Source organism: Salvelinus fontinalis, chromosome 4 (assembly GCF_029448725.1).
Source record: "Salvelinus fontinalis isolate EN_2023a chromosome 4, ASM2944872v1, whole genome shotgun sequence".
NCBI lineage: Eukaryota > Metazoa > Chordata > Actinopteri > Salmoniformes > Salmonidae > Salvelinus > Salvelinus fontinalis.
Genome location: NC_074668.1, coordinates 25,335,556 through 25,352,377, shown reverse-complemented (window position 1 = coordinate 25,352,377; position 16,822 = coordinate 25,335,556). Strand labels below are relative to the sequence as shown.

The window sequence follows — 16,822 nt, the reverse complement described above, 5'->3', positions numbered from 1 at the left end:
AACAGCAGACTCGTACATTTCCTCAATGAAAACAATGTACTGAGCAAATGTCAAATTGGCTTTTTACCAAATTACCGTACAACAGACCATGTATTCACCCTACACACCCTAATTGACAACCAAACAAACCAAAACAAAAACAAGGCTTCTCATGCTTTGTTGATTTCAAAAAAGCCTTCGACTCAATTTGGCATGAGGGTCTGCTTTTCAAATTGATGGAAAGTGGTGTTGGGGGTAAAACATACGACATTATAAAATCCATGTACACAAACAACAAGTGTGCGGTTAAAATTGGCAAAAAACACACACATTTCTTCACACAGGGTCGTGGGGTGAGACAGGGATGCAGCTTAAGCCCCACCCTCTTCAACATATAAATCAACGAATTGGCGCGGGCACTAGAACAGTCTCCAGCACCCGGCCTCACCCTACTAGACTCTGAAGTCAAATGTCTACTGTTTGCTTATGATCTGGTGCTTCTGTCACCAACCAAGGAGGGCCTACAGCAGCACCTAGATCTTCTGCACAGATTCTGTCAGACCTGGGCCCTGACAGTAAATCTCAGTAAGACCAAAATAATGGTATTCCAAAAAAGGTCCAGTCGCCAGGACCACAAATTCAATCTAGACACTGTTGCGCTAGAGCACACAAAAAACTATACATAACTCGGCCTAAACATCAGCGCCACAGGTAACTTCCACAAAGCTGTGAACGATCTGAGAGACAAGGCAAGAAGGGCATTCTATGCCATCAAAAGGAACATACATTTCAACATACCAATTAGGATCTGGCTAAAAATACTTGAACCAGTCATAGAGCCCATTGCCCTATATGGTTGTGAGGTCTGGGGTCCGCTCACCATACCAAGACTTCACAAAATGGGGCAAACACCAAATTGAGACTCTGCATGCAGAATTCTGCAAAAATATCCTCCGTGTACAACGTAGAACACCAAATAATGCATGCAGAGCAGAATTAGGCCGATACCCACTAATTATCAAAATCCAGAAAAGAGCTGTTAAATTCTACAACCACCTAAAAGGAAGCGATTCCCAAACCTTCCATAACAAAGCCATCACCTACAGAGAGATGAACCTGGAGAAGAGTCCCCTAAGCAAGCTGGTACTAGGGCTCTGTTCACAAACACAAACACACCCCACAGAGCCCCAGGACAACAGCACAATTAGACCCAACCAAATCATGAGAAAACAAAAGATAATTACTTGACACATTGGAAAGAATTAACAAAAAAACAGAGCAAACTAGAATGCTATTTGGCCCTAAACAGAGAGTACACAGCGGCAGAATACCTGACCACTGTGACTGTTCCAAACTTAAGGAAAGCTTTGACTATGTACAGACTCAGTGAGCATAGCCTTGCTATTGAGAAAGGCCGCCGTAGGCAGACATGGCTCTCAAGAGAAGACAGGTTATGTGCTCACTGCCCACAAAATGAGGTGGAAACTGAGCTGCACTTCCTAACCTCCTGCCCAATGTATGACCATATTAGAGAGACATATTTCCCTCACTTTACACAGATCCACAAAGAATTCTAAAACAAATCCAATGTTGATAAACTCCCATATCTACTGGGTGAAATTCCACAGTGTGCATCACAGCAGCAAGATTTGTGACCTGTTGCCACAAGAAAAGGGCAACCAGTGAAGAACGAACACCATTGTAAATACAACCCATTTTTATGGTTATTTATTTTCCATTGTGTACTTTAACCATTTGTACATCGTTATAACACTGTATATATATAATATGACATTTGTAATGTCTTTATTGTTTTGAAACTTCTGTATGTGTAATGTTTACTGTTAATTTTTATTGTTTATTTCACTTTTGTATATTATTATTACCTCACTTGCTTTGGCAATGTTAACACATGTTTCCCATGCCAATAAAGCCCCTTGAATTGAATTGAATTGAGAGAGAGATGGATCCCACAGAGAGATGGAGAAAGAGAGAGAGAGAGATGGATCCCACAGAGAGATGGAGAAAGAGAGATAGAGATGGATCCCACAGAGAGATTGAGAAAGAGAGAGAGAGATGGATCCCACAGAGAGATGGAGAAAGAGAGAGAGATGGATCCCACAGAGAGATATAGGGAGAGAGAGAGATGGATCCCACAGAGAGATAGAGAAAGAGAGAGAGAGATGGATCCCACAGAGAGATAGAGGGAAAGAGAGAGATGGATCCCACAGAGAGATAGAGGGAAAGAGAGAGATGGATCCCACAGAGAGATAGAGTTAGAGGGAAAGAGAGATGGATCCCACAGAGAGATGGAGGGAAAGAGAGAGATGGATCCCACAGAGAGATAGAGAAAGAGAGAGAGAGATGGATCCCACAGAGAGATAGAGATAGAGGGAAAGAGAGAGATCGATCCCACAGAGAGATAGAGGGAAAGAGAAAGATGGATCCCACAGAGAGATATAGGGAAAGAGAGAGATGGATCCCACAGAGAGATAGGGAAAGAGAGAGATGGATCCCACAGAGAGATAGAGGGAAGGAGAGAGATGGATCCCACAGAGAGATGGAGAAAGAGAGAGAGAGATGGATCCCACAGAGAGATATAGATTCCAGATAGATAGAGATTCCATCTAGACACCGTTGCCCTAGAGCACACAAAAAACTATACATACCTCGGCCTAAACATCAGCACCACAGGTAACTTCCACAAAGCTGTGAACGATCTGAGAGACAAGGCAAGAAGGGCATTCTATGCCATCAAAAGGAACATACATTTCAACATACCAATTAGGATCTGGCTAAAAATACTTGAATCAGTCATAGAACCCATTGCCCTTTATGGTTGTGAGGCCTGGGGTCCGCTCACCAACCAAGATTTCACAAAATGGGGCAAACACCAAATTGAGACTCTGCATGCAGAATTCTGCAAAAATATCCTCCATGTACAACGTAGAACACCAAATAATGCATGCAGAGCAGAATTAGGCCGATACCCACTAATTATCAAAATCCAGAAAAGAGCCGTTAAATTCTACAACCACCTAAAAGGAAGCGATTCCCAAACCTTCCATAACAAAGCCATCACCTACAGAGAGATGAACCTGGAGAAGAGTCCCCTAAGCAAGCTGGTCCTAGGGCTCTGTTCACAAACACAAACACACCCCACAAAGCCCCAGGACAACAGCACAATTAGACCCAACCAAATCATGAGAAAACAAAAAGATAATTACTTGACACATTGGAAAGAATTAACAAAAAAACAGAGCAAACTAGAATGCTATTTGGCCCTAAACAGAGAGTACACAGTGGCAGAATACCTGACCACTGTGACTGACCCAAACTTAAGGAAAGCTTTGACTATGTACAGACTCAGTGAGCATAGCCTTGCTATTGAGAAAGGCCGCCGTAGGCAGACATGGCTCTCAAGAGAAGACAGGCTATGTGCACACTGCCCACAAAATGAGGTGGAAACCGAGCTGCACTTCCTAACCTCCTGCCCAATGTATGACCATATTAGAGACACATATTTCCCTCAGATCACACAGATCCACAAAGAATTCGAAAACAAATCCAATTTTGATAAACTCCCATATCTACTGGGGGAAATTCCACAGTGTGCCATCACAGCAGCAAGATTTGTGACCTGTTGCCACAAGAAAAGGGCAACCAGTGAAGAACAAACACCATTGTAAATACAACCCATATTTATGCTTACTTATTTTAACTTGTGTGCTTTAACCATTTGTACATTGTTACAACACTGTATATATTTAATATGACACTTGTAATGTCTTTATTGTTTTGAAACTTCTGTATGTGTAATGTTTACTGTTAATTTGTTTTGTTTGTTTCACTTTTGTGTATTGTCTACCTCACTTGCTTTGGCAATGTTAACACATGTTTCCCATGCCAATAAAGCCCCTTGAATTGTATTGAATTGAATATAGGGAGAGAGAGAGATGGATCCCACAGAGAGATAGGGAAAGAGAGAGATGGATCCCACAGAGAGATAGAGAAAGAGAGAGAGAGATGGATCCCACAGAGAGATAGAGGGAAAGAGAGAGATGGATCCCACAGAGAGATAGAGAAAGAGAGAGAGAGATGGATACCACAGAGAGATAGAGAAAGAGAGAGATGAGTCCCACAGAGAGATGGAGATAGAGGGAAAGAGAAATGGATCCCACAGAGAGATAGAGAAAGAGGGATAGAGAGAGATGGATCCCACAGAGAGATTAAGAGAGAGAGAGATGGATCCCACAGAGAGATTAAGAGAGAGAGAGAGAGAGATGGATCCCACAGAGAGATAGAGATAGAGGGATAGAGAGAGATGAATCCCACAGAGAGATTAAGAGAGAGAGAGATGGATCCCACAGAGAGATAGAGATAGAGGGATAGAGAGAGATGGATCCCACAGAGAGATGGAGAAAGAGGGATAGAGAGAGATGGATCCCACAGAGAGATTAAGAGAGAGAGAGATGGATCCCACAGAGAGATAGAGATAGAGGGATAGAGAGAGATGGATCCCACAGAGAGATACCTCCTCTGTCCCTGATGGCAAGGTTGTGTCCCCTCTTTAGAGTGATGTCCAGTTGGTACATCCCTGGGTTGGCAGGAGGGGCGGTCTCAGCATTACTTGGCCCCACGATGTTGATGCCCTGCAAGGAAACACAACAACTAGAAGTTAACCAGACAGTCATCCACTACAACACAAGTAGTTAGCTCACCAATGAAAATATAAGTTGTTGCCCTGCAAAGAGAGACACGCCAAAGAGAGACAACTAATCCATCCAATCCACATAAAGTAGCTCTACCACTAAATGTTTACTTGATCAAAAATATATGGACACCTGCTCGTCTAACATCTCATTCCAAAATTAATATGGAGTTGGTCCCCCTTTTGCTGCTATAACAGCCTCCACTCATTAATATGGTGTTGGTCCCCCTTTTCTGCTATAACAGCCTCCACTCATTAATATGGTGTTGGTCCCCCTTTTCTGCTATAACAGCCTCCACTCATTAATATGGTGTTGGTTCCCCTTTTCTGCTATAACAGCCTCCACTCATTAATATGGTGTTGGTCCCCCTTTTCTGCTATAACAGCCTCCACTCATTAATATGGTGTTGGTCCCCCTTTTCTGCTATAACAGCCTCCACTCATTAATATGGTGTTGGTCCCCCTTTTCTGCTATAACAGCCTCCACTCATTAATATGGAATTGGTCCACCCTTTGCTGCTGTAACAGCCTCCACTCTTCTGGGAAGGCTTTCCACTAGATATTGGAACATTGCTACAGGGACTTGATTCCATTCAGCCACAAGAGCATTAGTGAGGTTCCGCAAACCACTCCAGCCGACGCTTGGCATTGAGCATGGTGATTTTAGGCTTAGGCTGTTCGGCCATGGAAACCCATTTCATGAAGCGTCCAACGAACAGTTCTTGTGCTGACATTGCTTCCAGAGGCAGTTTGGAACTCGGTAGTGAGTGTTACAACTGAGGACAGATGATTTTTACTCACTAAGTGCTTCAGAACCTGGTCGGTTCCATTCTGCGAGATTGTGTGGCCTACCACTTCGCGGCTGAGCCGTTGTTGCTCCTAGACATTTCCACTTCACAATAAGAGCACTTACTGTTGACCGGGACAGCTCTGGCAATGCAGACATTTGACGAACTGACTTGTTGGGAATGTGGCATCCTATGACGGTGCCATGTTGAAAGTCACTGAGCTCATCAGTGAGGCCATTCTAATGCCTAATGCCTTTGTCTATGGAGATTGCATGGCTGTGTGCTCAATTTTAGAATCCACTAATTTGAAGTGGTGTCCACATACTTTTGTATATATAGTGTATATTGTAAGGCAATCACTAGACTGTAGTGTCTCCAGCGCTGGAGGCTGTTTTGGGGACATTTGTGCCATAAGTAAGATCAAGTCTAGGGGAAACATTATGTGTCTGTGTCCCAGGCCCTGTGTTTGACCCTGTGTCACTGGATGTCTTGACACAGGCCCAGCTCCCCCAAGGCTACACCGTGTTGGGAGGGCTGCTAGGAGATAGCTCATACTGTACACAGTAGCGTTTTAGTCAGAACATCGTTCACACCCTCACCTCATGTCCTAACTTAGATCAAAAATACAGGTGTTACAATATATCTGGAGCAATCTAAGAAAGAAAGAGAGAGAGAAAGGAAACAGAAGGAGAGAGATAAGGAGAGAGATAAGGAGAGAGATAGAGAGAGAGAGAGAGAGAGAGAGAGAGAGAGAGAGAGAGAGAGAGAGAGAGAGAGAGAGAGAGAGAGAGAGAGAGAGAGAGAGAGAGAGAGAGAGAGAGAGAGAGAGAGAGAGAGAGAGAGAAAAGGAGAGAGAGAGATGAGACAGAAGGAGAGGCAGAGATGGAGATAAAGAGAGAGAGCTGTGAATTGGAGTGAATAGACGGATGACCTAGGGGCGTGTAAGGCGGGTACACACACATCTCTGTGGAATGGCAGGGTCATTTCAGAGTGCATGGTTTAACGGAGCTCTTTACACAAGATAATACACAAATACAGTACACTGCCCAGGGCAAATGCTCAAGATGGCAGATACACATTGTGAATAAACAAAAAATAGCAATGGGTTTTACAGTCATTGATATCACAGTCATTCAGGTCAAACTAACAGACACAACTGATCTCATGTAAATACTGTAGAAGTGATTGTGGATATCTGATATAGGACAGAGATGTCTTAGAGAAACCTGCCTCCATTGGATGACTTCTGAAATAAAATAACTGAATTCAAATAAAATAACTTAGAATATTCTTGTATGTATTTGAGAATTCGTGAACAAAGTGAAACTGACAACTGTAGAGACTTTCTTGGCTGGCTCTTGAGAAATGTAGGGCTCAGTGACAATGACAGGGTGTGATAGAGTGAGCAAGCTTGCCCTACACAAAGAAATTCAACTATTGCATTCAAAAGGAAAATCCAACTGAATCGTCGTTTATTTGTGGATCAATGTGGACCAAGTTTTTGTTTTTCCATATGCAAATTAAAACACAAAAGGGGCATTGAACAACATTTGAATAGCATAAGACAATCAATTAAATGGTTTTGCATACAGAATGACAAAGTAGTTTTGGCCATGTTATACCAAGCTCTGTGCAAAGTCCTCTTTAACAGTGTGGAGACACATTGAAATAGCAGGATGGGGTCAAGAAGAATTCTGCTGAGGTTTTCTAGGCCTAGGGCATCCTCACTGTAACATAAACACCATAGAGGTCAACAACAGTGACTTCTTCAGCTAATACATTTTCATTTGCGTAAGCAGGTGAGAGAGCATACTGCTCCATGGCCAGGAAGGCACAAACAAACTCCAGGTACAAACCAGCGTGACTGCTACCTTACAAACCCTTACTGAAACCTAGCTGCCCTCTTCACCCTTAGTTTAAATCATCACATTCAGACGTCAAAGCGAGAGAAATTATTAGACAGTAGGCAAAAAAAAAAGGATTCTGCCAACATCCCTCCGTCCTATTGAAATAGAACCTCACAGTTTCTCAGAATCAAATCAAATTCAAATAAAATAAAATGTATTTATATAGCCCTTCTTACATCAGCTGATATCTCAAAGTGCTATACAGAAACCCAGCTTAAAATGCAGATGTAGAAGCACGGTGGCTAGGAAAAACTCCCTAGAAAGGCCAAAACCTAGGAAGAAACCTAGAGAGGAACCAGGCTATGAGGTGTGGCCAGTCCTCTTCTGGCTGTGCCGGGTGGAGATTATAACAGAACATGCCCAAGATCTTCAAATGTTCATAAATGACCAGCATGGTCAAATAATAATAATCACAGCAGTTGTTGAGGGTGCAGGTATAGGTCTGCAGTCCTACAGTATGGATGCACTACCTTGGACCAGGGGCCATACTCTTGTCAGAAGTAATGTATTACATAGGGAATATAGGGTATATTGGGATGCAGATGTATCTACTGTCAGAGGCTGCTGATGTGCATAATGCTTAGAAAAGAGTAGACCTGACCCCTCATGAATAAGGAATTATGATGAGAGAGTTTCACTTATCCTGTATGAGAGATGAGGGGTAAATACTTAATAAGATATTAACAGCATGGGCCAGCTGCCAGAAAATACCATTCCATTTTAGCTCTCTGGGATGTGGTCTTGGAGAAAGGGTTGGGTCACGCGTCGGTCATTAGAACATAATTGTCACACACACACACACACACACACACACACACACACACACACACACACACACACACACACACACACACACACACACACACACACACACACACACACACACACACACACACACACACACACACACAAAAAAAGTATCTTTCAACCACTGAGTGAGTAGCAAGTATTATATTCACATCTTTGAATTCATACTCATATCACTACTTCTTATCAAATCAAGCTTAATTTAAACAGCACATTTCAGACATGGACTGCAATGCAATGTGTTTCACAAGAAAAAATATATAAAAAAACTATGAAAAAAAAAGCTGAAATATTTACAACACAACAAACATAACATAAAAAACAAAAAAAAGAACAACAAAAAATCAACAACTAAAAAGCACCTTAAGGAAAAGCAAAGCTAAAAAAAAGTTTTTCAAGATCTCTTTTAAATGTGTCCACAGTTTCAGACCCCTCGGGGACTCTGGCAGGCTGTTCCAGAGGCTGGGGGCACAGTAACTAAACGCTGACTCTCCATACCTTGGTCCTAGGCTTTGGGATAGTTAAAAGGCCAGTGCCAGAGGACGTGAGGGACCTACTGGGTAGATAACTTAAAAGCATATCTGACGTGTATTGGGGCGCACAGTTGTGGATTGATTTAAAAACCAACAGAATAATCTTAAAATAAATTGTAAAACTCACAGGCAGCCTGTGCAGAGACTTTAAAACCAGTGTGATGTGTGCTCTCTGTCTGGTCTTGGTCAGTACCCATGCTGCAGCATTCTGTATGTGTTGCAGTTGACCAATGGTTTTCTTGAGTAGACCAGACAGGAGAGCATTACAGTAGTAAAAGCATGGATGTGTCTCTCTGTGTACCAGCCTGAGATAGAAACAGCCGCACCTTCGCAATGTTCCTCACTTGGGAAAAAAGCTATTTTGGTCACATTCCTAATGTGTGATTCGAAATTGAGTTAAGAATCTAAAATGGCACCTACGTTTTTTACCTGGTGTTTTATCTTTATTGCCCGTGAATTAAAATGTGTGGCCAGATTCTCTCTCTGTGCTTTGGCTCCAACAAAAAGTACCTCTGTCTTCTCTTGATTTAGCTGTAGGAAGCTGTGAGCCATCCAAGTATTTAAATCACTAATAGTTTAATAATTTATCCGTGGAGCGAAAATCTTCTGGTGACAGAGAAAAGTAAAGTTGTGTATCGTCTGCATAGCATTGAAAATCAGCTTTCATCATTATTAGACCACTCATGACAATCCCCCTTAACGACAATCCCCGTCAGCTAGTCACACAGCCACTGCAGTCTGCTCAGCTCTCTGCTGATCTCACCATTTGGACCCCAGGAAGAGTAGCTGCTGCATGAGAAACAGCTAATGGGGATCCAAATTAACTCAAGTAAACCAGTCACCATTTCTCCCCTCTGCATTCACTAGGAGTCGGCTTAGCCTGGAGTTGTTTTTAACCATGTAATCTGCCTGGGGGAAACGTATAGCCGTAATGAGTCACTGTACGCTTCCTTAGCCCTTGGCTAACACTGAGCTGGTTAGCATGGAGAGTTGCTGAGCTCTGTTGTTGGACAGGACAGTGTCATTTTTTACATTTATCCAGAGCACATACATTTTCATCAAATCCACAACCCTGGCATTGCAAGCACCATGCTCTACCAACTGAGCCTCACGGGACTGTAATGGGTGTTGAAGACTGAGCTGTATGATGGATGTGGCGGCTGATTTGGATAAACACTTTTTGTTTCCATGTAGCCAGGTGCCATGGAAATGCATTTGCATCAGAAAAGGGTGTGTGTGTCAGGATTGCATAGGACGGAACAGTATGTGTGTGTGTGTGTGTGTGTGTGTGTGTGTGTGTGTGTGTGTGTGTGTGTGTGTGTGTGTGTGTGTGTGTGTGTGTGTGTGTGTGTGTGTGTGTGTGTGTGTGTGTGTGTGTGTGTGTGTGTGTGTGTGTGTGTGTGTGTGTGTGTGTGTGTGTGTTGCCTGGGTGCACAAGTGTGAAAAAGTCTGTTTACCTACAACATAATGAACCACAGCATCTGTCATAATAGAAAACAGAGTAGTAGTTTAAACACACAGTTGCTTCTAAACCATCAGACTCACTGGATTGGACTGAGAGAGGCAGCCATTAATACTTGGCAACAACACAAGTTTAGCCTCTTCATCTAACTAATGAAGAGCTATAGTCAACATTCAAATAACCATAAAATGGCAATAAGCACATCTGCCTGATTGTGCGCAGCAGTTGTTGATATTATTGAGTCCTATTTCACATTTATTCATATTTCACACAGCAATTTATTTAAAGTCAAGCTTGGAAGGAAAGAGCTGGTAGAAAACATCAAATACCATGTGATGAGAAACTTCTCCTGGACATCAATAGCTAACAGTCAGTTATTCAAACAGTTGTTACAGTAATTGCTTTGGGTGACTTGACCCCTCTCAGTAGGACTCTAGTGGTACGGTCTAACCCCTCAGTGGGACCCTAGTGGTACGGTCTAACCCCTCAGTAGGACCCTAGTGGTACGGTCTAACCCCTCAGTGGGACCCTTGTGGTACGGTCTAACCCCTCAGTGAGACCCTAGTGGTACGGTCTAACCCCTCAGTGAGACCCTAGTGGTACGGTCTAACCCCTCAGTGGGACCCTAGTGGTACGGTCTAACCCCTCAGTAGGACACTAGTGGTACGGCCTAACCCCTCAGTGGGATCCTAGTGGTACGGCCCAACCCCTCAGTGGGACCCTAGTGGTACGGCCCAACCCCTCAGTGAGACCCTAGTGGTACGGTCTAACCCCACAATGGGACAGTCTAACCCCACAATGGGACCCTAGTGGTACGGTCTAACCCCAACCCCACAGTGGGACCCTAGTGGTACGGTCTAACCCCACAGTGGGACCCTAGTGGTACGGTCTAACCCCACAGTGGCACCCTAGTGGTACGGTCTAACCCCACAGTGGCACCCTAGTGGTACGGCCCAACCCCTCAGTGGGACCCTAGTGGTACGGCACAACCCCTCAGTGAGACCCTAGTGGTACGGTCTAACCCCTCAGTGGGACCCTAGTGGTGCGGTCTAACCCCTCAGTGAGACCCTAGTGGTACGGCCTAACCCCTCAGTGAGACCCTAGTGGTACGGCCTAACCCCTCAGTGAGACCCTAGTGGTACGGTCTAACCCCACAGTGGGACCCTAGTGGTGCGGTCTAACCCCACAGTGGGACCCTAGTGGTACGGTCTAGCCCCACAGTGGGACCCTAGTGGTACGGTCTAACCCCACAGTGGGACCCTAGTGGTACGGCCTAACCCCTCAGTGGGACCCTAGTAGTACGGTCTAACCCCACAGTGGGACCCTAGTGGTACGGTCTAACCCCACAGTGGGACCCTAGTGGTACGGCCTAACCCCTCAGTGGGACCCTAGTAGTACGGTCTAACCCCACAGTGGGACCCTAGTAGTACGGTCTAACCCCACAGTGGGACCCTAGTGGTACGGTCTAACCCCACAGTGGGACCCTAGTGGTACGGTCTAACCCCACAGTGGGACCCTAGTGGTACGGTCTAACCCCACAGTGGGACCCTAGTGGTACGGCCCAACCCCACAGTGGGACCCTAGTGGTACGGTCTAGCCCCACAGTGGGACCCTAGTGGTACGGCCCAACCCCACAGTGGGACCCCAGTGGTACGGTCCAACCCCACAGTGGGACCCTAGTGTACCAGAGAACAAGCAGAAAAGCGAAGATCCAATCAAATGGATGTGATAGGAAGATAACTTCAACAACAGCACTCCAAGCAGGGTGCATTTATGTGATTAGAATCATTTTTCATCGGGCACCCGAACATAAATAAAACAGAAATGGGCAGTAGATTTCTCCCATTCAGTCTATCTGAGATGGACTAAAGACGTATTCCTTTGTTCACCACACTTTATCGGGCCAAAGTATCTGCAATCTATTTAGTACTAAATAAGAGATACATTTTATGGCCTAGTTTTATGGCCTTTTTGGCCTTAATAGCCTAGTTTGGAAAGTGCTGGATAGTTTGGGTTTTCTGTATTTACCGAATAGCCCATTATATAAAACCTAATGTGTGTAACACAGTGTACTGACAGTTAATTTGACTGTCAGTCAACATACACAGTTTATGTACAGTATGCATTGCAACATATGCTTCACCTTAACGACAAACAGAAACAACCTGTGCTACTGTAACCCAAAGCTAAATCAATGACCTATTTTAAAGACATATTGTAGACCTAAATCATTAGGTTGTCACATAGCTTTGGGGCTCCCGAGTGGCATAGCGGTCTAAGGCACTGCATCTCTGTGCTAGAGGTGTCACTACAGACGTCCTGGTTTGATTCCAGGTTGTATAACAACCGGCCGTAATTGAGAGTCCCATAGGGCGGCGCACAATTGGCCCAGCGTCGTCCGGGTTTGGCTGGTGTAGGCCGTCATTGTAAATTTGTCCTAGTTAAATATATATAGAGATCCTTTAAATAGCCAACCCTATAGTATGACTCATAGAGAAACAGCTAGTTCTCTATACTATAACGATAGAATGTTCAGATGAGTTTGCATATTTCAATAGCAAATTGAGTCTGTTCTGCTATCCCCTGTACTGTATATAGCCTTGCTACTGTTATTTTACTGCTGCTCTTTAATTATTTGTTATTACATATTTTACTGAGCTATTTTTTAATAAACACTTATTTTTCTTAAAACTGCATTGTTGGTTAAAGGCTTGAATACAAGGAGCTCATGTCACGTTCCTGACCTATTTATGTTAGTTGTTATGTGTGTTAGTTGGTCAGGACGTGAGGTTGGGTGGGCATTCTATGTTTTCTGTTTCTGTGTTGGTTTTGGGTTGCCTGGTATGGCTCTTAATTAGAGGCAGGTGTTTGGCGTTCCTCTAATTAAGAGTCATATTTAGGTAGGCGTTGTCACAGTGTTCGTTGTGGGTGATTGTCTCCTGTGTCAGTATGTATGTTCGTGCCACACGGGACTGTAGCGTTTGTTTGTAGTCGTGTACCTGTTCGTGCGTTCTTCACGTTATATGTAAGTTCGTGTCCAGGTCTGTTTTCATCGTTTATTTGTTTTGTAGTTGATTCAAGTATAGTTCGTTTTCTGTCTACGTCGTGTTTGTTGTTTTGTCGTGTCTTAAATAAATCATGTCATCATACCTCGCTGCGCCTTGGTTCAATCCCTGCTCCTCTTCGGATGAAGAAGAGGAGGACAGCCGTTACAGAATCACCCACCATACCAGAGCCAAGCAGCGGAGTCAACGGAGAAAAGGACAGGAGAAGAAGGAGCAATGGACATGGGACGATGTTTTGGACGGAAAGGGTTGCTACACTTGGGAGGAGATCCTGGCTGGGAGGGATCGCCTCCCATGGGAACAGTTGGAGGCACTGAGGAGAGCAGAGGCTACCGGGGAGAGGAACCGGAGCTATGAGGGAACGCGTCTGGCACGGAAGCCCAAAAAGCCCGTAAGTAATTCCCAAAAATTTCTTGGGGGGGGGTTAAGAGGTAGTGGGCCAAGGGCAGGTAGGAGACCTGCGCCCACTTCCCAGGCTTACCGTGGAGAGCGGGAGTACGGGCAGGCGCCGTGTTACGCAGTAGAGCGCACGGTGTCTCTTGTACGAGTGCATAGCCCAGTGCGGGTTATTCCACCTCCCCGCACTGGTAGGGCTAGATTGAGTATTGAGCCAGGTGTCATGAGGCCGGCTCAACGCGTCTGGTCTCCAGTGCGTCTCCTCGGGCCGGCATACATGGCACCGGCCTTACGCATGGTTTCCCCGGTTCGCCTACATAGGCCGGTGCGGGTTATTCCACCTCCCCGCACTGGTCGGGCGACCGGGAGCATTCAACCAGGTAAGGTTGGGCGGGTTCAATGCTCAAGAGTGCCAGTACGCCTCCACGGTCCGGTATTTCCGGCACCACCTCCCCGCCCCAGCCTAGTACCTACAGTGTTTACACTACGCACTAGGCTACCAGTGCGTATCCTGAGCCCTGTTCCTCCTCCACGCACTCTCCCTGTAGTGCGTGTATCTAGCCCGGTGCCTCCAGTTCCGGCCCCACGCACTAAGCTACCAGTGCGTCTCCAGAGCCCTGTACAAACTGTATCTTCTCCCCCTACTAATCCTGAGGTGCTTGTCCTCAGCCCGGCGTCACCAGTGCCGGTACCACGCATCAGTTATAGAGTGGGCTTTGAGAATACAGTGTGCCCTGTCCCTGCTCCCCGCACTAGTAGGAAGGTGCTTATCATTAGCACGGTGCCTCCAGTTCCGGCACCACGCACCAGGTCTACAGTGCACCGTATCCGGCCAGAGCCATCCGTCTCCCCAGCGCCATCTGAGCCATCCGTCTCCCCAGCGCCATCTGAGCCATCCGTCTCCCCAGCGCCATCTGAGCCATCCGTCTCCCCAGCGCCGTCTGAGCCATCCGTCTGCCAGGAGCCTGCAAAGCCGCCCGTCTGCCATGAGCCTGCAAAGCCGCCCGTCTGCCATGAGCCTACAGAGCCATCCGCCAGACAGGAGCCGTTAGAGCCGTCAGCCAGACAGGAGCCGCTAGAGCCGTCAGCCAGACAGGATCTGCCAGAGCCGCCAACCAGACAGGATCTGCCAGAGCCGCCAACCAGACAGGATCTGCCAGAGCCGCCAACCAGACAGGATCTGCCAGAGCCGCCAACCAGACAGGATCTGCCAGAGCCGCCAGCGAGCCATGAGCAGCCAGAGCCGTCAGAGAGCCATGAGCAGCCAGAGCCGTCAGAGAGCCATGAGCAGCCAGAGCCGTCAGAGCGCCATGAGCAGCCAGAGCCGTCAGAGCGCCATGAGCGTCGAGAGCCGTCAGCCTGCCATGAGCGTCGAGAGCCGTCAGCCTGCCATGAGCGTCGAGAGCCGTCAGCCTGCCATGAGCGTCGAGAGCCGTCAGCCTGCCATGAGCGTCGAGAGCCGTCAGCCTGCCATGAGCGTCGAGAGCCGTCAGCCTGCCATGAGCGTCGAGAGCCGTCAGCCTGCCATGAGCGTCGAGAGCCGTCAGCCAGCCATGAGCGTCGAGATTCGTCAGTCAGCCATGAGCTGCCCTTCAGCCTGAAACGGCTAGATACCCAGAACTGCCCATCAGTCCAGAGCTGTCTCTCTGTCCGGAGCTGCCTTTCAGTCCGGAGTTGCCCCTCTATCCTGATCTCCCTCTCTATCTTGATCTACCTCTATATTCTTATCTATCCCTCTGTCTTGATTTATCTCTCTGTCCCAGTGCTGTCCTTATTAGTGAGGTTATTAAGAGGATGTTGTGGGGGAAAAAAGAGGGTGGACATTCTTAGAGGGAGGAAGCTAGGATGGATTATGGTGGGGTGGGGACCTCGCCCGGAGCCTGAGCCACCACCGTGGTTAGATGCCCACCCAGACCCTCCCCTAGACTTTGTGCTGGTGCGTCCGGAGTTCGCACCTTGTGGGGGGGGTAATGTCACGTTCCTGACCTATTTATGTTAGTTGTTATGTGTGTTAGTTGGTCAGGACGTGAGGTTGGGTGGGCATTCTATGTTTTCTGTTTCTGTGTTGGTTTTGGGTTGCCTGGTATGGCTCTTAATTAGAGGCAGGTGTTTGGCGTTCCTCTAATTAAGAGTCATATTTAGGTAGGCGTTGTCACAGTGTTCGTTGTGGGTGATTGTCTCCTGTGTCAGTATGTATGTTCGTGCCACACGGGACTGTAGCGTTTGTTTGTAGTCGTGTACCTGTTCGTGCGTTCTTCACGTTATATGTAAGTTCGTGTCCAGGTCTGTTTTCATCGTTTATTTGTTTTGTAGTTGATTCAAGTATAGTTCGTTTTCTGTCTACGTCGTGTTTGTTGTTTTGTCGTGTCTTAAATAAATCATGTCATCATACCTCGCTGCGCCTTGGTTCAATCCCTGCTCCTCTTCGGATGAAGAAGAGGAGGACAGCCGTTACAGCTCATTATTTCTGCCATATTTTTTACGTTTATTTTAAGCCATTAAACTCTATCCCAGATCTGCCCTGCTCAGGCTACAGACGTATCCCATCTCATGACCTGCTCAGGCTACAGACGTATCCCATCTCATGACCTGCTCAGGCTACAGACGTATCCCATCTCATGACCTGCTCAGGCTACAGACGTATCCCATCTCATGCCCTGCTCAGGCTACAGACTCATCCCATCTCATGACCTGCTCAGGCTACAGACTTATCCCATCTCATGCCCTGCTCAGGCTACAGACTCATCCCATCTCATGCCCTGCTCAGGCTACAGACTCATCCCATCTCATGCCCTGCTCAGGCTACAGACTCATCCCATCTCATGCCCTGCTCAGGCTACAGACTCATCCCATCTCATGCCCTGCTCAGGCTACAGACTCATCCCATCTCATGCCCTGCTCAGGCTACAGACTCATCCCATCTCATGACCTGCTCAGGCTACAGACGTATCCCATCTCATGACCTGCTCAGGCTACAGACTCATCCCATCTCATGACCTGCTCAGGCTACAGACGTATCCCATCTCATGACCTGCTCAGGCTACAGACTCATCCCATCTCATGCCCTGCTCAGGCTACAGACGTATCCCATCTCATGACCTGCTCAGGCTACACACACACACAAACACACACACACACACACACACACACAATAAAGTATCAATGAACGTCAGC

The 16,822-nt window shown here is 46.4% G+C and overlaps 1 protein-coding gene across 7 annotated transcripts in view; it reads right to left on the bottom strand.

Annotated features, from left to right (window-relative positions):
• Positions 1 to 16,822, bottom strand: part of LOC129853431 (multiple C2 and transmembrane domain-containing protein 1-like) — a 247,599-nt gene that overhangs the window by 191,210 nt on the left and 39,567 nt on the right. For all 7 annotated transcript variants that reach the window (XM_055919458.1, XM_055919459.1, XM_055919461.1 and 4 more), the window contains exon 2: positions 4,514 to 4,631. In XM_055919458.1, coding sequence (XP_055775433.1) covers positions 4,514 to 4,631 — 118 coding nt within the window. The remainder of the gene's footprint in view (positions 1 to 4,513; positions 4,632 to 16,822) is intronic.